Source organism: Eucalyptus grandis, chromosome 3 (assembly GCF_016545825.1).
Source record: "Eucalyptus grandis isolate ANBG69807.140 chromosome 3, ASM1654582v1, whole genome shotgun sequence".
NCBI lineage: Eukaryota > Viridiplantae > Streptophyta > Magnoliopsida > Myrtales > Myrtaceae > Eucalyptus > Eucalyptus grandis.
The window spans coordinates 67416368-67438588 of NC_052614.1; the positions used below are offsets into that span (position 1 = coordinate 67416368).

The window sequence follows — 22221 nt, forward strand, 5'->3', positions numbered from 1 at the left end:
GTTAATACCTTAAAAAACCCCAAACTGGTACACTTATGACAAATTTATCCCAAACTATTTTTTTGACCATGAAAAACCCAAAACTGGTAAACTTGTGACAAATTTACCCCGACTGATTATAAAAAACCCTAAACTTGTACATTTATGACAAATTTACCCCAAACTAATTTATTCGGCTACAAAAAACCCCAAACTAGTAAATTTGTGACAAATATACCATATGCTAAATTGGATTAATACCACAAAAAAATCATAAAAATTGTAAACTGTGACAAACTGAACGTAAAATCCTAAATTGGTATACTAGTTAACTGTCACATGTCATTTAATTTAATAATTTGATAATAAAATTTAACGAAAACTAATATAGGGTAAATTTGTCACAAGTGTACCAGTTTGGGATAAATTTGTCAAAAGTATACCAGTTTTAGGTTTTTTGTGGTCAAAAAAATAGTTTGGGGTAAATTTGTCACAAATGTACCAGTTTGGGGTTTTTTATGGTATTATCCCTAAATTTCACCGAAAGTCTCAATTTTTTTTTTGTATAGCATTTAATGAAATTAAATATCATTCGATCAATGTAATCAAGTCTTAAAACTTCTCAAGAAAGATCAATCAAATTCTTTTAGTGGATAACAAAAAGGAATTTCCTCCATGATATTCGGATATTGCTAGTGTGTCAACCTCAAACGATGCTACTAAATATAAATTTAGGCTTGATTGCACTTTTCAAGAAAGAAGATTTAGTACTTAATTGGGTCAATCAGGAACATATAATCTAAAACACAATAACATTATGTATATAAATTTTAGAACTATAGAGGCATTCCTTTTCAAAGAAATGGTTATTGTGGTACACAAACAAACTTCGCTTAGGGCCTGTTTGGTAACCAGCCAAATAGTGTTAATTTATATTCTTTTGTTATTGGCAGTAAATTTGGAGTAGAATCGCGTTTGGTAAAATTTTTGTTTCCGAGAATAAATTTGTTCCCAGAAACAGATTTGGAGTAGAATCAAGAATAAAAAAAAGTTGATTCTTGTTCATAAGAACGATTCTTGTTCCCGAGAACAATTCTAGAATCAAGCACCTATTTTCTCTTTTTCTTTTCTTTTCTCTTGTTCTTCTTCCCTTTTTCTTCTTCTTCATATGTTGCCGCCATCATGGTTGCTGTCCGCCGCCATCTGCTGGCCACCGCCACCAGTTGCTGGCAATCGGTCCAGCGAGCTCACGGTGGCCAAGTGAGGCTCGTCTTGGCCTCCCCCGATCACCAGTGAGGCTCACCTGACCGGGCAAGGCTCAACTGACAAGGGCCAGCCTCGCCGAGGGCCGACGACGCTCCGGTGAGGTCGTCGACCGTCGTCTAGCCAGTCGTCAGTCATCCCAAGGCCGGCAACCAGCAACTTGAAGAAGAAGAAGAAGAGAAAGAAAGAAAGAAAGGAAAAAATAATAAAATTATTTAAATTAAAATAAAATGATTTGGAGTAGAAATTTTGAGTACGGTACCAAACGTAATTCTATTCTGGGAATGAAATTTTGGATAGTTACCAAACGACTTAAAATGCTTTAGAAATTGTTCCATGGAACAGAATAAAAAAGAATCATTTCTAATCAAAAATTGTTCCCGAGAACAGAAGTATTACCAAACGCACCCTTAAAGTCGCACAAGGTCTTGTCACCTTTGGTGGGGCTACAAAAGCAATGAAAAGCCTCCCCTAGAGAGCACATACGCAATATGCTTCACCATCTCCATCCATACAATAACTATTGGAAAAATACTAGATAATAGCAAATATTCCATATACCCTCTATCTATATTTTTTCTTCGATGGAAATGGAAGGTAAAGTGAATTCCATTTTGAAGTGAGGTCATTTCTCAAAAAATAGTCCAAAGTGGACTTTATCTTAGATAAGGGCCTGCCGGCAAGCATTTGATTTTTCCAATGACTGAAACAGGTGCATTTTCATCCATAACAAAATTTGGATAAAGATTAGAAAGAAAAAGACTGTAAAAAAAAATAATAATAATCTGAGATCGGCACCATCTCCAGCAAACTCTGAAATTGCTTCGTTTCTATATCCATTCTTCAATGCCACGAAGCTCCAATTAATCAAATTCGCAAAATAAGTTGTTGATATTGGTAGGGTTCTCTTGCTTCTTTTTCCTTTTTCTGTGTTCATCTTACATGGGATTAGTTCTTGATTTTCTGGAGAAGCATGCCCAAATTGAAAAAAGTTCAAGCATAATCCTCTGAAACCGTTCAAATTTAGCTAGGGCAAAAGGTGAATGGAGTTTTCAGCATCGTCCCATCTATTACTTCCTCTCCACCTTGATTGATACCAACACACGGACACACACATACTCATGGACGGACTTCCTGCAAAAAATAAATGAAGAAGGATTGAGAGCAGAAAGAAAAACGCAAGCTCAAGTTCCTCGGTCTCTCGCTTTTGCTTCCCACCACTACACACGGCAATCTGCCACCCCAGTCACCTTTAGAGGAGCATTGGTAGTCACCAACATCATCTTCGGTGGACCCAAACTGAGAGTTCCCTAGTTTGCGGCCATCCCCATGACTACGGATTAGGAAATGAAATTTGCGCCTCATCTTCACTTCGATTGAGCCAAAACATCGATTGAGAAATAAAGAATGGTCAAGAAACAAATAAAAAGTGAGAAAGAGAGAGAGAGAGAGAGAGAGAGAGAGAGAGAGAGAGAGTTGAAGATCCGATCAAAGCTGAAGCGAAGCAGCGATTTCATAGCCCTTATTCGTTTCTCGGTGTGGTTTTTCAGTAAGCCCTAATCGTCTCTGTTTCGCTAAGTTACAAGCGCAAGCTGAACCCTAGTTGTTTGCGGAGGTTTTGTCGGTGGAATTAGGGTTTTGGAGGTTGCTTTTCCCGGATGGAATGTCCTAAGTCGAAATAATTTAGGGATTTATTTCTAACCTTATCATATTTTGTGAGTGTTTATTAGTTTGATTAGGGTTTCTGGAGTTACATGTATAGCTTTGGGGATTGAGGTGATGATGGAGTGAGGAAGAAGCTTGGGTATGCAGAGAGCAAAGTCTAAGCGAGAAAATCACTTAAGGACTTAAAAAAGACGCCGCTGTGAACAATACTGGAATGGCTTGGACGAAGAAGAAGATGAGCAAGAAGAAAGTAAATGAAGGGGGGAAAAAAATAAATCCTTATGACAAAAATACCCCCATTTTGGCCACTAGAAAAATCAAGTGCTCGCCAACTAGCAAAGATTTGGCTAGCCCAATGAGGTCAAGCCCTTACTTAAGACAAAGTAGCCACTTTATGTCCTTATTTAAGACAAACTCCACTTCAAAGAGAAAATGACCTTATTTTGACCCTTATTTGGAATTTTTCCTAAATAATATTAGAAATAATAATTGCTGGAAATCTATTGAAAATGATTAAACAAATCAATTTATCTAAGGCATGCAAGTATTGTCCTTAAAGATAATTCATATTCCTTATAATATTCAGTGCGGAATACAAAACTTGAAGTTAGGCTCCAACAATTAAAAAAATCATTAGAATATTTAAATAATAAACCACATCTTTATCTAACAGTTTAAATTTTTAGAATAATTGGTTGTGATTCCTCCAAAACTCACATTTATATATATGCTCGACATCTTTCACACACTCTATATATGCACTAAAGTGTAGACAGAAAATACAAAAAAGGAACGATAGTCAAGCCAACTCAGACCTCATGAAAAAATTTGCAATTGGATCACCACAAAATATAAAAGTTTGGGTCTTAGATAAAGCAGCCGATACATAGAAAATTCTAAGTCATGGGTACATTAGGAGCCAATTAACCCACCGATGAAACGGTTTTGACTTGTTTGTTACTTGTCCCTCTAGCCATTGTAATATAAAATTGCGTTCCCTCACCCCAAAAGAAAAAACTTTTGCGATCGATCCACTACCTTCTGCATCAAACGAAACTTTTGTAGGTACAAACAACTGAGGTAAGCCTCTAAAATGGTGTCCGGAAGGCCTAAGCATTGTTGATAGTATTGTTTATTAAGCATCACTTTACACATGTTGCAAGTGTAGGAAGTCAGACACTCAAAATCAACTTCTAAAGCTAGAGCATATTCTTCAATTTTTTGAAGACGATACCTTTTATTTTCCAGCACAAGCATTAGCCTAAGATCAAAATCATCAATCAAACCCAATGATAATCACCAAAAGGAAGTTTGAAACAAAAACTTTGGAAGACCTTACTCCTTTCAACCCACTTTATCAAGATAACGACAGTCACGAAGGTGTCTGGATAGAATATAAGAGAGAGGGACAAAAGGCAAAGATGAAAGATAACGTAGTCTATTCTCCACGCATAAGGGTGATCAATATCTTGCACCACTCGACATTGTGTAAAAAGTTTATCATAGTGGGAGAATCTGTAGACTTGCGTCCTTTGCATAGTTACTTGTTTGATTACGCAGCCAGGAGTTTTGGTGGGAAAATGGAGAGCAAAAGACATACCGTGTGCACAGTGGCTAGGATTTGACAGTGCGTTGGATGTACAGGAGATGGAAACAGATCATTGTAAAGACCCATAGTAAAAGCCCCACCTCTCCCTTGCGTCAATTGAATCACGAAATGATGTTCAACCTGTCTAAAAACCTAGACTACTATATTCAAGCCAACGGAATTTAGGCATGGGGGCAGTGAGGGGACGGCGACGTCGAGACGGTGACAGTGAAACAACAATGTTGGGGAAGAAATTGGGTGGGCGACATCTGGGGACAGATGGTTGGGCATATCATGGGAGACAGCAAATATACACTCCCTAAGAGTCTTTCCCGTCAATCAAGCATATCATTAGCCTATTAGGCATTATTTGTAGTTTTAACACATACAATTATTCTCACATAAGGAGCGCTTACTAAGCATTAAGGGTGAGGGACCGTCTCATTGAGCTAGTGATATGGAAGGTAATAAGTAAGAAATACTTGCACTTTAAATCATGCTTTCCTATATCAAGAATGATGGGCTCCAAAGTGGGTGTATTAATTTTTATACTCAATTATTTGTATTCTTGTTTCTAGCTATGGAGATTGTGAGATTGCGTTTTTGCAACTAAGAAGCACTTGAGAACTATTTATGGAGTTTTTGGCCAAACCCTCTCATCACAATAGCTAGCATTATATTAAACCAATTAAGAAACATTATATCTCTCTTTCCAATACTAGAAAAGATAAATTACAACATTAATTAATGTAGCACACATCTAAAAAAATCTTACATTCTCTCGCTTGAGTTATATTAATTGAAATTATGCTATATGTGCTCACCTTGGTTTAGAGATAATTTTTAATATTCAATCATGTTTCATGAAGTTTCAAACACCGAATCATGGCAATAACTACACGAATATACATAAAGCCTCCTATGATCACAAGTGTTGTTAACTATATTGATATGAATTCAATATGGTAGTGGTAATAGATAACAACTCTCACATTTATGCGTCATCCTCTTTATCAGACAATATTCTTTTACCTTAAGTGTCACAAAAAACCTGATGTGCCACTAGAGAATATCTTTATGATTTCAATGAATCCATAAATATCTTATCCTTATAGTTAATCATTCTTTATATGTAACAAGACTTATGCTTAAAATTAACAACCGGATGCTCTTAGTCTTAACTCAAAATTTACACAATACCTTGAGATTTTCTTTAATATGTATTCAATAGTATATGGATTAGGATAAAGCGCATGGCCTCCAATGGCACCGCACCGAGCTGCAGAAAACCCTGAAGGTATCCAACCTGGCCTCGCCGTGAACTGCATGATGCCCGTCGATATCAGAAGTGTAGAGTTTGAGAACACTTCATCGAAGAGGCCAACGAGTACAGTCAAATAGCCGTATTTTCTTTCCAATCCTTAGCTTTGTGCATTATCATAAAGAACAACAAAATAAATTTTTCAACAATTTTCGTGTCCCTTATTTTATTTTATTTCCCATGATAATGGGAACTTTTTTTTTTTAAGGACAATTTGACGTCCATTGTCTTACCTTAATCCTGCCGCTCGCGTTCTCTCTTTTTTTCCTCCTTTTTCGCAGGCGCACATAAAGACATGAAGGATTTGTTGGAGGTCGACACGACATTTAGAACAACACATAACGTGACAAAGCAGTCGATTATGTCAAAATCCAAACATAGTGGATTTGCATTGAGTCTATATATAATACACATATTTTTTCTATATATTATAATTAACTCTACCTATCACATCATTTAATCAAATGAGTCTATCTAGTATCTTTTCAATTTGGCTGTTCGAAAATATAAATCTCTCTCTATCTCTATCTCTATCTCTGTGTAGCGAACACATAAAAACCAATATCTCCACTCTCAAGCAATGGTGAATTTTAGCTCAAGAAACGATATGATTGATCAAGCTTGAATTTGCACGGGCTGAGCTCTTTCAAAAATTTGCTAATTGGTTATCTGATTGATGACTCCAAAATATATGTAAGAGAACATGCTCTGTAACACAAAACATGTCACGATGGATATGCTGAGAGAGGTTGTTACCTACCATTTCAGTTCTCCAAATCCCAAATAACTAAAGTGGATTGCCCATGATACTTGACTTTCTTCATCATTAAAATTCACAAATTAATACCGTTTTTCTAGACATAGGCTCAATTGATGGGGCTCAATTGATGGGCAAAACACATGAATTTGATCATTTACCGAGTGAGAAAATTGATCATGAAAATCAGTGAACAATAGAAGACTGAAGGGAGCCCAATGATTTTAGGGTATCTCATTTAACTCATTTTCCTCGAACTTTACATGGAAAATTTAATTTTTTTTTTCATTGGAGTCTCGTAATTATAAAATCCATGTATTCTATTCGTTATTTAGGGTTCATGCGTAATAGGATGGCTCTCATTTTCAGGGACGAAATGCCTTTGATGACGATAGCATGACTAGGTTGAACTTTTTTCAAAAGGATTCGTTATGTAAAAATGATAAGAGTAGAGAAAATAGAGCAGGAAAAACAATACAATGAAAGAAGGACTAGGTTTGCTTGATCACGGATCGCATAAAGTTGCATGGAGAGTAATTTGCTCGCCTAAAAATGGAGGAGGACTAGGTCTGCTCAATCTGAAATTATGGAACAAAGTATTACTAGGTCGCATGTTATGGACTTATCTTTCCTCTTCCCTATGGGGTAGTTGGGTTTTCAGCACTAAATGCACAGGTACTTCAATTGTGCTACTTAAGATTACGGGCAATATGACTTGGAGTTGACAATAAATTCTGAAGCTGAGACCCGCTCTAATTTCGATCATCTCTAGCTCTAGCTATTGTTGCAAAGAGGTATATTAGGAACTTAGGCAAGTGAGGCCGATTGTGGAGTGGTGTGTTTTGACATGGACCAATGATATTAGCAAGCATAATTTTATAGGTTGGCTTGCCTGCAAAGATAGATTACCAACAATAGAGGCCATATCACGATAGAAGCCTTCAGTTGATATTCAGTGTAACTTTCATATGTCTAGTATAGAAGACAAAACTCATTTATTCTTTGAGTGTAGCTGGACTAGGGGTATATGGTGAGGTATCCTCACATAGACTACTATCTAGCGTTCTTCAAGAAGATGGGATTTTGAACTTCATTGGATAATAAAGTTATCCTTCTTAGCGACCGTGTATTGTATTTGGATGGAGCAATCATAGGCATTTGTAAAATAAGTTAGTTGAGACACATCTTTCTTTGGCTGGATTGTAAGAGGTACGGCTTCACTTTTCCATAATTGTAGACCCTCCCAGGCAAAAAAATTTGTTGGCAACCATGTGGAGGCTTCCTACCTCCATATTCTCACTTAATAGTCGCGGTTGTAATTTTGGGGATGCTTTTAAGCCTTTATACTTCAGCTGATTAATGCATTTACATTTTTATACCAAAAAAAAAAAGACAATGAAATTACATGGTTCGATCTACTTGACCTATTTCATTAATGAAGGGAAATGAGAAATTTCATGAGACAAAATTCGGAGTGCAATGAAGAGTAAAAAAAACTTTCATAACCCAGTTTACATTATTATGATATTTAAATAATAAACTATGTCTTCATCAATAGTTTAAGTTTTAAGAATAATTGATTGTAATCCCACCAAATCTCACATATATATATATATATATATATATATATATATATATATATATATGCTCGACATCTTTCACATGCTCTCCATATACAATGAAGCCTAGACAAATGCAAAAAGGAACCATACTTGAGCCAACTTGGACCTTATGAAAAAATTCGCAATTGGATCACCACAAAATACCAAAGTTTGGGTCATAGATAAGGCAGCCGATACATAGAAAATTCAAGTTATAGGTATATTAGGAGCTAATTAACCCACCGATAAACCGGTTTTGACTTGTTTCTTACTTGTCCCTCTAGTCTTTGTAATATAAAATTGCGTTCCCTCACACCAAAAGAAAAAATCTTTGTGATCACTCCACTACCTTCCGCATCAAACAAAACTTTTGCAGGTAGAGACAGCTGACGGAAGCCTCTAAAATGGTGTCTGGAAGGCCTAAGCATTGTTGATATTACTGTTTATTAAGCATCACTTTACACGTGTTGCCAGTGTAGGAAGTGAGACACTCAAAATTGGCTTCTAAAGCTAGAGCATATTCTTCATGTTGTTGAAGACGGTACCTTTCATTTTCCAGCACAAGCATTAGCCTAAGGTCAAAATCATCAATCAAAACCAATGATCAATCACCAAAAAGGAAATTTGAAACAAAAAATTTGGAAGGCCTTACTAATTCCACCCACTTCATTAAGATAAAGACAGTCACGGAGGTGCCCGGATAGAATAAGAGAGAAATGGACAAAAAGCAAAAGGTAAAAGATAACGTGGCCTATTCTCCATGCATAAAGATTATATATATCGTACCCCATTTGACATTGTGTAAAAAGTTCGTTATAGTGGGAGAATCTATAGACTTGCGTCCTTTGAATAGTTACATGTTTGATAACGCAGCCAGAAGTTTTGGTGAGAAAATGGAGAGCAAAAGAGATATCATTATTATATGCCATACGGAGCAACACCTAGAAAGGCATTCCATGATCTTGCTTCGTGGTTGGTCATACAGAAATTGCAAAATAGGAACTTGAAATATATCGGCTTGGTGGGAGCAGGTATGCATGTTGAGATATCTTTCAGTGTTGTAAAGTTCCTTCACGCAAAACAGTGGCGAGGATTTGATGGTGCGTTGGATGTGCAGGAGACGGAAACAGATAATGGTAAAAACCCATAGTAATAGCCCCACCTCTCCCTTGCGTCAATTGAATCACGAAATGATGTTCAACGTGTCTAAAAACCTAGACAACTATATTCAAGCCAACGGGATTTAGGCGTGGGGGTAGCGATGGGACGGCAACATCGAATTGGTGGCAGTGGAAGGACAATGATGGGGGAAGAGATTGGATCGGGCGACGTCTGGGAACAGATGATTGGGCATATCATGGGAGACAGCAGATGTACACCCCCTAAGAGTTTCTCCTGTCAATCAAGCATATCATTAGCCTTTTAGGCATTGTTTGTAGTTTCGTCACAGACCCTTCTAAAATCTGCACTTCGCATCTCATCTAATAAACTAGAGAATGCAAAAGTAAAGTTTTTTGCAAAGGCGTACGATTTTAGAAAAAAGAGAGAATTTGCCAAGTGTTGGTCGAAAAGATGAGAATGAAGTTTGCGATTGTCCTGGAAAATCATTATGGCATGTGCTTAACCCAAAAGATAGCCCGATGCACGCCACGAACGGAGAATCAAATTTGACGCCGACCAACTTTTTCCTTAGTGGATTGATGGATTTGCAAGAAGACAATGTCTGGACATATACGGGGAAAGTGTAAGCCACTTTACATTTGGAGGAATCAAGGGACGACTAGCGTCAAAGTGGGCTGAGATACAAAAGCTGAGCATATGAGGATTTAAATATCAACTATAAGCAATGTGATATGAAAGTAGGCTGTACAGATGTGAAGGGGGAAATTATCAAAACAGTCCAAAAAATATCATAATTTTTTCAATTTAGTTATATATCTTTCTTCTTTTTTTCGCCAATTCAATTCTAAACTTTTTACATTTACGCCAAATCAACCTATCCAATCAATTATGGCCAACTAATGCTGACGTGGACACTGACCAACATTGACGTGTCAATTTTTTATACATATTTATTTTTCCTATTTTTTTATGTTTTTGTTCTCTTTTCTTCTTCCTCTAGTTGGCTCAGTGACTAGCCAAAGGCTAAGGCCAATGACGTCAACCTCACCGACCACTAGGGTAGTGAGGACTAGGTCAAGCACGCCCAAATTTGGCTGGGCGAGCTCCACAATAGGAAGGGCAAGGGCTAGCTTTGCCTTTGCTAGGCAAGGTCATGGCAAGGCTTGCCCTCACCCAAATTTGCCTAGATGAGACCTCGGCCAGTGCTGCGACGGCGAGGGTGAGGGCTAGCCTCGCCATTGCTAGGCAAGGTCAAGCTCACCAAGGCATGGTTTGGCTCACTATCGCCTTGATCTAGTTGGGCAAGACCTTGGCTAGCACTGTGACAACGAGGGCAAGAGCTAGCCTCACCATATCCCTCACCCAACCATGGTAAGACCGTCCCCTGCCCAGATTTGGCCAAGGTGAGCCTCACCATGGCTACGTTAGGTGAGACTCACCCCGCCACCCCAATGGTCATGAGGTCAACCTCACCGGCCTAGCCTATAGCCAATCACCGAACTAGCCAAAGGAAGAAGAAAAGAGAAAACTAAAAAAAGGAAAAATCAAAAATTGAAAAAAAAAATTATTGAAAAAATTGATATGTTAGTGTCGCATCGGCCAACGTCCATGTCAACTCAAGCCAAAAGCATGCCTGATGGATTGAATTGGCACAAATACAAAAATTTAAGTCTAAATTGACCCAAAAAAAAAAGTTTATAACTAAACTGAAAAAATTGCAATAAATTTATAACTGTTTTGGTAATTTTTCTATGAGAAGGGGAGGGATATGTTATCAAATATCAAATTTCATAAGTCCCAGTAGGTTGTACGAACAGGGGTACCCCTTCACCTAGTTATGTGGAGGTGGAGGTTGAGGTGGAGGTGGAGGAGTTCTTTGGATTTTTCGGTTCTCATGCTGTGCGTTGCCATAGTGCATGGCCAGTGGGCGTGATTTTGCCTAATATCCTGTCTGTCGGTACGCGCGCGGGTGCACTCTATTATTGATTGCTCCCGCCCGTGCCTAGTTCTGCAAAAGGAAGTGCCTGATCCGCACGTCCAGTGGCCCTGCGGTGGATGGAGTCCTGCTCGTCGACCCTCTCGACTCTCATTTGTGTGCTGTAATTCGGAGAATCTCGCCAATTGATCGATTTAGTGGGTCCTCTCCTTTGAGCTGACTCCATTAGCTCATCACTGCCTTGCCTAGACAAAGCTTCTAATGATTGCCCCCATTAACCTTGTTTCTTCGCTCGGCCCATGGCAAATAGGAACCTCTTGTTATGGTTGGCCAACTAAAAAGCTTTACTTTTTATGGGGGTTAGTCACAATGATCTTTTTTGGTTTAATCAATATTGTAAGTGGCTTAGACAGTGAAATGGATTTATGTTCAGACTCTGTATTATTCGACGGTTCAAAAATTGCTCATTGAAAATGGATAAAATAATGAGGTTTAGGTTTAGGTTTAGGCAGCAACAGCCAGTAAAATTTAATAAGACGATGTCGAAAGTCTCCATGACTGGATCCAGCATTCTTGTAGACATCCTGAGATGTGCATAACGAATTTATGTGCCATGGGAATGCGGTGCCGGTGTGTCAACTCACTTCACCGTAGGCTATATTCATGCTCCTAGTGACGATGGGTCACTTCCTAATTTGCATAGAACTTAAGCCGTTAAATGAATATAAAGTACAATATTTATATATCCTAACAACATACATCTGTAATGGATATTAAGTTGAGATTTATGGTAAAAGAGAGAAAAACGTAATATTATGTACATCCTAGATGAAAAGAACAAGCCCCTATATGTAGGGTGAGAAGATAATTAGATTTAATTACAATAAACGTAAATTATAAACGTAAATCGTAATATTATGTAAGCAATACAAGAAATCATTATTTTTCAAAACGTGAATTTTTTATTCAACAAACAGAACTTTAAATCAAATTTTCCTTTTTGCATATATACCTGCAAATGGACAAGCGAACTTCTTTTGTTGTTTCTTAATTAAAGGGGAGACATCTTATCTTTCTTTTCCTATATGAGATAGAGTGGATTTTAACGGGGCAACCAGAAGGAAAAGTTCTTATACGTGTTCAAAACATATGAGCAAAATTTCATCTCTGCCGTTCAATGGAATGGATCCCAAGATCGAAAAAATTTGTGTCAATCATCGGATGATAGGATGATTTGCATATTGTATGCACAATTGGCTGATGACTTGATTGCTGATTAGATAACCAAGTGAATCCTACACCGCTCATTTGGCTATTGATCTTGACATGGCGTCCGGCATATTGAATTGACGATTCTAGTCGTTCGACAATAAGTTTTGTCGTTAATAGCAGTCGATTTGTTTTATGAAAGTGGATGATGGATAGTTAACTTGATTTGGGAAGCGTCTAATCATGAGTAACACCAATGGCCCGTTGAAGTTATCACCGAAGAAGAAGAGATGCAAAGTTAATTTGAGTGGGTTGCAAATTTTATTTATCATTTTCATCGACTATACCTTATACTCATTTTTATTGGGTCGTATTTCCATTGATGAAAACTTTCGTCCTAGAACTGATTACCTATATGGTTACATTAATCAAGTTTACAAAGAAAAAGATATTTTCATAATTTCTCTTACACTTATCCTCCCTTGTAAGTAAACTTACCAAATGGGTGAATTGAGTCAAATTTAGATCATATCGAAAATGATTCAACGCAAATTGATTTATTTAACTCGTTTTGACTCAATTCCTTACAATACAAATTTAGCAATTCATACTCAATACAACCCATATTACTGATACCCTTCTATATTTAACGCAATCTATAAAAACTTATACTCAAATTGAAGTAAGAATACACAGTGAGCAAGCGTAAAATCGAATGAGAGGGCAAGAGAGAGAATCATAGAAGTGGGTTTATCTTGATTAAATTGTAAATCCATTTAACACGCTATTATTTTAGGCTTGGTTATTTTAAACTTATTTACGACCCATCTACTAAATATAACTAATCAATTTAACAATCCAGCCCATTTAATATGAGTTAAGAAATGGATTTATGACCTATTTTGAAAGGTCTACTTACAAGTTACAAGTCATACGTCCCCTCCTAAGTTCCCAACACAAATGCTACCTGATTAATTGACCTATTCAGAACATTCCCTATATGAAACGTTTGTCCTTGATCAATGTTTTCAAAACAGGCCCATTCAATGTACCAATCTAGCTTCAGTTTGCAACTAGTTGAACCGTTGGATTGATGATTTGCACAATTCATGACCGAGGACAAACACAAGCACCTAGTTGTAGTCTAAGTAGCACCTACACACAATACAACACGACACGCTGACATGTCATTTTTCAAAAATAGAGAATTACAACACATCTAGACACATCGTATATTAAATGAATATTTTTATTTTTAATTAATTCGATAAATAATTGAAAAAAAAGCATACAATGAATTTACACTAATAACATTAATAAATTTATTTATAGGAAATTCGAAAGACATTCATAGTTAATGCGTATCCATATTTAGGGACATATTTCTAACTTTAACAAAAATTATTGATGAAACTAATGACTAACAAGAAATTAAAATTCTTTTACCAAAAAAACAAGAAATTAAAATTAACTTATTTAAATAAATATATAATTTTCTACGATAACCAAAATTTATCATTATTTAACATTCAGTACTTTTATTTTTCGAAATGATTTTATAATCTCCGTTATTTATTTTTCTGATAAAAAAAAAGTCCCACAGGGTCCACTGCCAACACCCACCCCCTAATTTATTTCACTTCCCTAGTTTCTCAATTTTTCCCTTGTTTCTTCACCCCACTTCTCTAGCCTGTCAGTTCTTTCTTGAAAATTGAACACCCTCTCCTCCACCCCCCTCCCTCGGGGAAAAAAGAATCATGCCAGAGTCCCAACAAAATCCCATTTTTAATCACAGCATCGCAGTCACCGTCCTTTAGGTTGCCTCGGTCTCTACTCTTCCTTTGGCGCTCCCTCGCCATCACTCACAACCTTGCCTCCACTCCTTCGCCCTCACCTCCACCCTCCATGGTCTTCTTCAATGATCCTCTCTCTTGGACACGCGTGTTGGAATGTGTCAAGAAAAGTTGACCACGTGTCGGAAAATTCTACATGTGTTGACCGTGTGTCCGAGCAAATCCAACACGTTGACACGTGTTGGACACGACACGGAAGCTCCAGCAACATGTCCGTGCTTCATATGTTGTAGTTCAGGAAGCTTAAATGTGAGGCATGATGCCAACTCTGCATGTACTTCTTTGAAGCTAAAGACAGGTCAAAGATTTGGTAAAATCCGGTTCAATTCTTGACCCCTCTGCTTATTAAGTGAAAACTAGAACGGACGATGGTCTGGGAAACATTGATAAGTGCTTTCATGTAGAGAAAGAGAGAGCCTCCCTCCTTATATTGCATCTGGTTGCAACAATGCCTGTTTCTGTTTTTTTTTTTTTTTTTTTTTTTTTGGTAAGAACCTGTTTCTGTTTTTAGTCATCAAGAAATACAAGAAATTTCACTAGAAGTCCCAATTTTATTTTATTTTGTACAACATTCAATTGAGTCATAAATCATTCAATTGGTGTCATCAAATCTTAAACCTTCTTGAGAAAGCTCGATCAAATTCCTTTAGTAAACAACAATAAGCGTTTACCCCCGTGATATTAGGATACTACCGGCATGTCAACCTCAAACAATGCTGCTAAATATAACTCAGGGCCTAATTGCACTTTTTAATAAAGAAGATTTAGGATATTATTGGGTAAATCGGAAAATACAATCTAAAATACAATTACATTATGTATGTAAATTTTAGAACTATAAGGTTTCCCTTATAAAGAAATGGTTCTGTGGAACAAAAACAAACTTCACATAGAGTCGCACAAGCTGTTGCCACCTTTGGTGGGGTAACAAAAGCACTGAAAAGCCTCCCCTGGAGAGCAGATACGCAGTGCAATTAACTATCTCCTTCCATTGCCATTACTTAATATTAACTCGCACCACAAAAAGAAAAAAACCAATGGGAGACTCCGTGACAGTCCACGTTCAAGCTTACCCGCATCCTCCTCAATCACCATCACCTTTTTCAGAAAAAATAAATCTCCCCACTTTATACCAAATATCGTCTTGCAAAAACCCATTCCATCTCTAGAAGCTACCGCTCAAACAAGTTGTGATAAACATAATCCCCACCTTCATCAGGAGCAGCAAGCAGTGATCCGTCGCAATTTCTCAGTGGAGGGTCCCCTAACTTTCTTTGTTTTCTTTCGAGGGTCAGAACATGTGTTGAGAGAGTTTGAGTCTTTCTTTGCCTATAAAAGGACAAAGCTCCTCAGTAAGTTCGTGGAGTGTGCACTCGCAGTAACAAGAACCGAAACCAATACCTCTTGTTCTGCAGTCCTTCGGTCTATTTTGGCCCATTCGAGTTTTGGCAATGGTGGGTGTAGAGAGCTCTTCCTATCTCTCATGGATTTTCATCATCCAGCAACAGTTATTTCACATTTTCCATTACTTTCCCTGATATTTTTCAGGAAGAGAAGTTGAGTTGGACAGTTTCAGATGCTGTGGACTACAAAGGGTCCCCTGCAGACAGGTCCAAAACTGGTGGTTGGGTTCCTGCTGCTCTCATCCTCGGTCTGCCCTTTGGCTCTCTCCTCTCGTTTTTCTCCGCGCTTTTCGGACACATTGAATGACACCTAATTATTACTGTCACGTCTACATAATCCTTCTTTCAAGATGCATGCTCATCAAAGCTGAAAATGATTAAAAAAGATCTTGATTCACCTCTAATGTTATAAACAAGAGGTGATGATGCAATCACCCGCGCGAAGGATCGGCAGGATTTGTTACAAGACATAAGAAATACAGTCCACACACACGTTTCAGGTGATGATGTGGTGTGGGATCGAGTCACGTCATTTTCTTTTTTTGAGGAGAAGGGATGAGATCCTAATCTCAGGATATTTGCAGATATTTTGCTGATATTGGTGCGATCCCTATTCCTCCCTTTTCTTTTGACTTTCTAAGATGTTATATGCACGTCTTCATGTATTAGTTATCGTTCCTATGTTTTCTTTTGCTCATCTCCTTCTTCTTTGGACTTGCGGGAGATTTCTACTTCTACAAAACGAGTGTTTTTCATGATCAAAAAATTAGTTTGGAGGGACAAATTTATCATAAATGTACCGGTTTAGAGTTTTTCATAGTATTAACCTTTAAATTTATTACATCAAATATTTATTTGCAAAGATCTAATCATATAATAGATATATTTTTACAATGGTTATCACTTTAGTAACCAATCATGAATGTAATTCCCCATGTTTATCAAGATATTGCAATCTTGATATATTTAAAATCTAATTATTATGTAATAATTTATCGGAGATAAATTGAATAACAGGAATAGAGGTATGTGAGAGGCTGTCGACAATGGGAATAGCGGTGAACCTAGTGACGTATTTGGGCGGGACCATGCACTTGCCGAGCTCAACCTCGGCCAACATCGTGACCGACTTCATGGGCACCTCCTTCCTACTTTGCTTACTCGGCGGCTTCCTCGCCGATTCTTTTCTTGGCAGATACAGGACCATCGCCATTTTCACTCTCGTCCAGACTTTGGTAGGTCTCGAATTAATTTTTAGGTGCCTAACTATCGCAATGTTTATCTATTTGTCTAGCTTGCTTTGGTCCCAGTTCAGGTTCATTAGTCTTCAGTGTGGGTCCAGAACATTCTTTCCAGAAACCTTTCAAGAATATTTGATGGTGCCTTTTCGACTTATTCCCTATCCTCATCGATGAGTTTCTTTTCTTTGTGGGTACACGCACGAATTTTATACAGGGCACGGCCTTGCTGGCAATATCAACAAAGCTCCCCCGGCTACGCCCGCCTCCGTGCCAACCCACCCTCCCGTGCAACCAAGCCGATGGCTTCCAAATGGGGATCCTCTACTTGGCCCTCTATCTTGTGGCCCTCGGCACTGGCGGCCTCAAGTCGAGCGTCTCGGGCTTCGGGACAGACCAGTTCGACGACAAGGATAAGAAGGAAAAGGCCCAGATGGCCTATTTCTTCAACCGGTTCTTCTTCTTCATCAGCGTGGGCACCCTGACTGCCGTCACTGTGCTCGTGTACGTACAGGACCAGGTCAGCCGGAGCATTGCCTACGGGACATGCTCGGTCGCGATGTTCACCGCGCTCCTCGTGTTCTTGGCCGGGACGAGGAGGTACAGGTACAAGAAGTCCACGGGGAGTCCCATAGTGCAGATACTGCAAGTTGTGGCGGCTTCGATTAAGAAGAGGAGCTTGGAGGTTCCGTACGATGTTGGTTACTTGTACGAAAATGGTCCTGAAGGGTCTAGGATTCATCACACAGATCAATTTCGGTACGTGTTCATGCTCTCATTTGTTGTTTGTCTCTCCCTAGTTATTTTAGTTAACTTTCAAAGGAATCACTCTTGTTGCACCTGAAATAAAGCATATGAAGAACTCTTTCCCCTTCTAAAGAAAGGAGAGATGTTACTGGACAATATCAGAATCCATTCCTTTTGGCTACAGTTGAGTCATGTCATTTTATGATCGTATTTAAATATCCACTTCCTTATTTTTGTTTTGACTACAGTTGCTTGGACAAGGCAGCTGTTGTTGCTGAAGGCGACTTCGTGCAAGGTGGTCATAATTCCGCACCTAACCCGTGGAAGCTTTGCTCGGTGACAAGAGTGGAGGAAGTGAAGATGATGGTAAGATTGCTTCCAATTTGGGCCACGACGATCATATTCTGGACAGCATACGCACAAATGATCACGTTCTCGGTGGAGCAAGCTTCGACCATGGAAAGGTCCATTGGGAGCTTCCAGATCCCAGCTGGCTCGCTCACTGTGTTCTTCGTGGTGGCCATTATGATCACTCTTGCTGTTAATGACCGGTTCATCATGCCCTTGTGGAAGAAATGGACAGGAAAACCAGGTATATATGCACACAATGCAATAGCGTGAGTTATAGGTACAGATGATATTTCTGTTCCCTTGTACTGTTGTTGGTTTATGAAGCATCGTTGAGAGATGATCATCAGAATAGGAACATTTTGCAAATAGTATTAAATTGATTAACACACACAAAATGTTTGTGTCTAACCATGCTAAGCATTTCTTAATACAGGTTTCTCCAGTCTACAAAGAATTGCAATCGGACTCGCTCTTTCGACTTTAGGAATGTTATCTGCTGCGATAACTGAACGGAAGAGACTGTCGGTCGCTGCATCCGTCGGCCGTGCTACCACCACACTGCCAGTAAGCGTGTTCCTATTGATCCCGCAGTTCTTCTTGGTAGGCTCCGGCGAGGCCTTCATATACACAGGCCAGCTCGACTTCTTCATAACTCAATCGCCCAAGGGCATGAAAACCATGAGCACGGGCCTCTTCCTCACGACCCTGTCACTCGGCTTCTTCCTCAGTAGCTTACTTGTCTCTGTCGTGAAGAAGGCGACAGGCAGCGGCGGGCGACAAGGATGGTTGGCAGACCACATCAATTACGGGAGGCTCGATTGGTTCTTCGGACTGCTGACAATCTTGAGCCTAGTGAATTTCGTTGTGTATCTTGTTTGTGCAGCTTGGTACAAGCCACAAAAACCTAAACCTACTTTGCAAATGGAAAAGATTGGCAACGGATCCGCCATGGAGGACAAAGTTTGATGTGTGCTTAAGTTTAGGAAGGCTTGGAATGATCATGCGGAATGGTAGATTTTGAGCGTGTTCATTTACATAAGGGAAAAGTGAAGAGAGGGGTTGGATATACCTTCCACTTGTAATTTTGACTGGTCAAGTTATAGCTTGTTTTTCCTCTATGTTGCCTTTACTTTTCCTGTAGGTATGTACTCTTACTTCCTGTTGTCATATATGTTTCATATGTTTAGGCCCTTTTATCAACGGTATTACAATGAATGGTACTTTGGCCATCCAAATTATCAAGAAAAGAGTTGCAATAACTACTTATTTTATCATATAATGGAATCACTATTATTTAATTGCTCAGATTTTCTCAAGGAGATTACGGGTGTGTTTGGAATTGGCTTTGCAATGGATGTTTGGGCTTCCAAGGATACTTAGGCTAAATATTTGGTGTTTGGGAACAACTTTGAAATTCCCATTAGGCCAAAGTTGGCCTTCTCAAGGCTGAAAGCCGAAGGTAGGTGTGAGAGTGCCTTAGGCTTTCAGCTTTCTCAGCATACAAGAGGCACTATTCACCTTTTTATTTTCTTCCAAAATTATTCTCACTTACTCTCGATTTTTCCAGTTTTGCCCTCGTCATTGTACTGTTCATCTTTTTCTTCATTAAGGTTGCTCGAAGCTATGAGTAGCTGCCAACGGCTTGGCATGGTCGTGCGGTGGCCCAGGCAACTGTCACCGAGGAGTGGTGCGACCGCCGCCCTATCTAGGTCACGGCAAGGTTTGGGTTGCCGACCTCGCCACCCCCAAATCTAGGTCGTGCGATCCCATCGCAACCCAAATTCGGGGGCGATGAGGTCCTCCTGCGACCTCGCCACCCCGAATATGGGTAGCGGTGGCCACCGGGAGGACCTCGCCGCCCCCAGATCTGGGTCGCAGTGGGGTTGCCCAACCTCGAGCGGCCCTTCCTCGGTGCTCGCCCGACCCTGGGCAGTCCTCGCCAGTGGTCTTTAGGGGTTGCTCAACCCCGAGCGACCCACCCCAGTTGTCTCCAAGGCTGCCTGAGTCAAATGTTGGCCACCAGCGATAGATTTCAATTGCCAGTGGCCACCTACCATTGCCGGTCAATTTTTTTTATTTTTCTTTTGATAATTTTTTTTATCACAAAAGTTATTTATAAATATAATTTCTCCAAACACCATTTTTCAAATATACTTCACAATGGACTTTTAAATTGTAATTTAACAAACACAATTTATAAAAAGTCCCTTCAACTTAAAATTCTTTGTATTTTCCCAATGACTTTCCCAAAAAGGCCAACCAAATGCCTCCTACATATACTTCCCTTTTACAAAAGTTATTTATAAATATAATTCCTCCAAACACCATTTTGCTCAAATGTACTTCACAATGGACTTTTAAATTGTAATTTAACAAACACAATTTGCATTCTAAAAAGTCCCTTCAACCTAAAATTCTTTGCATTTTCCCAATGACTTTCCCAAAAAAGCCAACCAAATGCCTCCTACATATACTTCCCTTCATTGCGGAGATCCCATTGGAATATCAAGCTCTTGTTGTTCGGTAAACAACCCCACTAATTGTCTCTTGGACGACCGAAGGAGTCACCGCATCCCATCTTTATAACTACATAGAGGAAAGTGGCGTTGGGAAGTCGTGTCGTGATGGGTCATGTTTTCCTCCATTCTATGTTGAAATAAGTCTAAAACGTGTGCAAACCCAATCGAGGACATCGAATGGACATTTTTGGATTTTCGTAAGTTGTCAAATTGCCATCTAATTCCCCAAATGTTGGTTGCTTATATTTTTGAGGATTCATCCGACAAAAGTTTTAATACTTTGACCGCGGGTCCAAACTTTTGTATAAGGTCACTCGAGGAAACAGTTGCATACTAATCCCTTCTTAACCTTTACTTCTTTGGATTTCCAACCCCACATATACGTAAAGTTCAGTTTGGTGGTGGTCCCTTGTGGTCTTTGCTTTCAAAATAGACAAAGAGGAAAAGTACTCCAAGGGGTCACAATTCCATGAGGAGAAAAGATGCAAATCTGCCCAACTCTTTTGACAATTTGGCACTTGGCTTCACTTCAAGTCAAGCTTCTTGATTGATCTCGAGTCCAGGAAGGGTCTCCCATCTTATACTTCCAATCAACACATTTGCAAAAAGCCCAGAGCCCACAAGGTTAGCCCACCAAATGAAACTCAAGCAAGGTAAGAGAGGAATCCTTTTTTTTTTTTCTTTTTTCGTCGGAAGATAGTGAATATCATTGTTATCCCGCAAAAAGGGCACCATTAGTTGGAAAGTCTAAGCATAGTAAGGAAATTAAGGGGCTGAGGAGTAAAATAAACCCAATTACTAGGAAGGGAATTGGCTCGATGAACTTTGGCGACCTAATCCGTGACCTTGTTGACTTGAGTCACTAGGAAATGATACTGGGAAAGTTTTTATTTCAACCATTACAAGCTTATAGCTCGCCACATGCGATGTCGTTGGTTGAGATGATGCGCGACGAATAACGTGGACGCGTCCCTTTGAACACGAGGCGGCTCTAATGTACGGCTTCAAACTTCGGATGGGTTGTGCTTGTCGATTACCACATATCGCGTCAATTAAGGATTTGGCTCGTGACTATTGTGGCAAAGATCTTTTTATACCCAAAGCTTTGATGGAATAGCTTCTGTTAAAGTTTCTTTTTCCCAATTTTGATGTCGACGTGAATGGTCATGACACGAGTGGTTGACCAAATATTCACTTTGTTCCTTGGTTGGTGTGGCCACCTTGAAAAGGCTATGAAGGCCCAAAAGGAGTAAATAAAAAAGAAAGTATAAAGGCCAGCATTTTTCAGCGACTGATACGGTACATCATGCAATTTCTTAATGGCAAAGATGATTAATCAGCAACTTCATAATTTAAAGGAAATTGTCGAATCAATCCTAGATTTATTATAGAATGTCGATTTAATGCTAAAACTTGTGCCACCTAAGACAATCGACAATTTTCAACAAAAAATTGACCAAAATGTACTATGGAATTCTGTAAAAATTTAGGATTAAATTAGTAAAATTAAAAAAATCAAAGACCATATCCGCATCATATAGGACCAATTGGTTTACCTGTTGTTGTGCCAATATCAATCGAAACAGGCTAAATTATTCCCTATACCTACTTCAACAAATTGCTGTATACTTTAGAAGCATTACATATATAAAAGACCGGGCCGATGCAA

At 38.9% G+C, this 22221-nt stretch overlaps 1 protein-coding gene across 2 annotated transcripts; it reads left to right on the forward strand.

Annotated features, from left to right (window-relative positions):
- Positions 1 to 15615: 15615 nt before the first annotated feature.
- Positions 15616 to 19262, forward strand: LOC104438533 (protein NRT1/ PTR FAMILY 6.2). 2 transcript variants are annotated; one of them, XM_010051696.3, is made up of 6 exons: positions 15616 to 15748; positions 15843 to 15945; positions 16715 to 16932; positions 17153 to 17694; positions 17931 to 18274; positions 18467 to 19262. In XM_010051696.3, exons 1-6 carry the CDS (start codon positions 15746 to 15748, stop codon positions 18997 to 18999), a joined length of 1743 nt encoding a protein of 580 aa, XP_010049998.2. In that variant the 5' UTR covers positions 15616 to 15745; the 3' UTR covers positions 19000 to 19262. The 2 variants fall into 2 exon arrangements, with proteins under 2 accessions (XP_010049998.2, XP_010050000.2); XM_010051698.3 differs by having other exon boundaries at positions 15688 to 15748; positions 15843 to 16298.
- The last annotated feature ends 2959 nt before the right edge of the window (positions 19263 to 22221 follow it).

What these genes read in the sequence shown, in the direction of transcription:
- LOC104438533 (XM_010051696.3), top strand. An exon ending in TCCTGCTGCTCTCATCCTCG is followed by an intron (nt 15,946 to 16,714) that starts GTCTGCCCTTTG and finishes ATTGAATAACAG; the next exon opens with GAATAGAGGTATGTGAGAGG. An exon ending in CATCACACAGATCAATTTCG is followed by an intron (nt 17,695 to 17,930) that starts GTACGTGTTCAT and finishes TTTTGACTACAG; the next exon opens with TTGCTTGGACAAGGCAGCTG.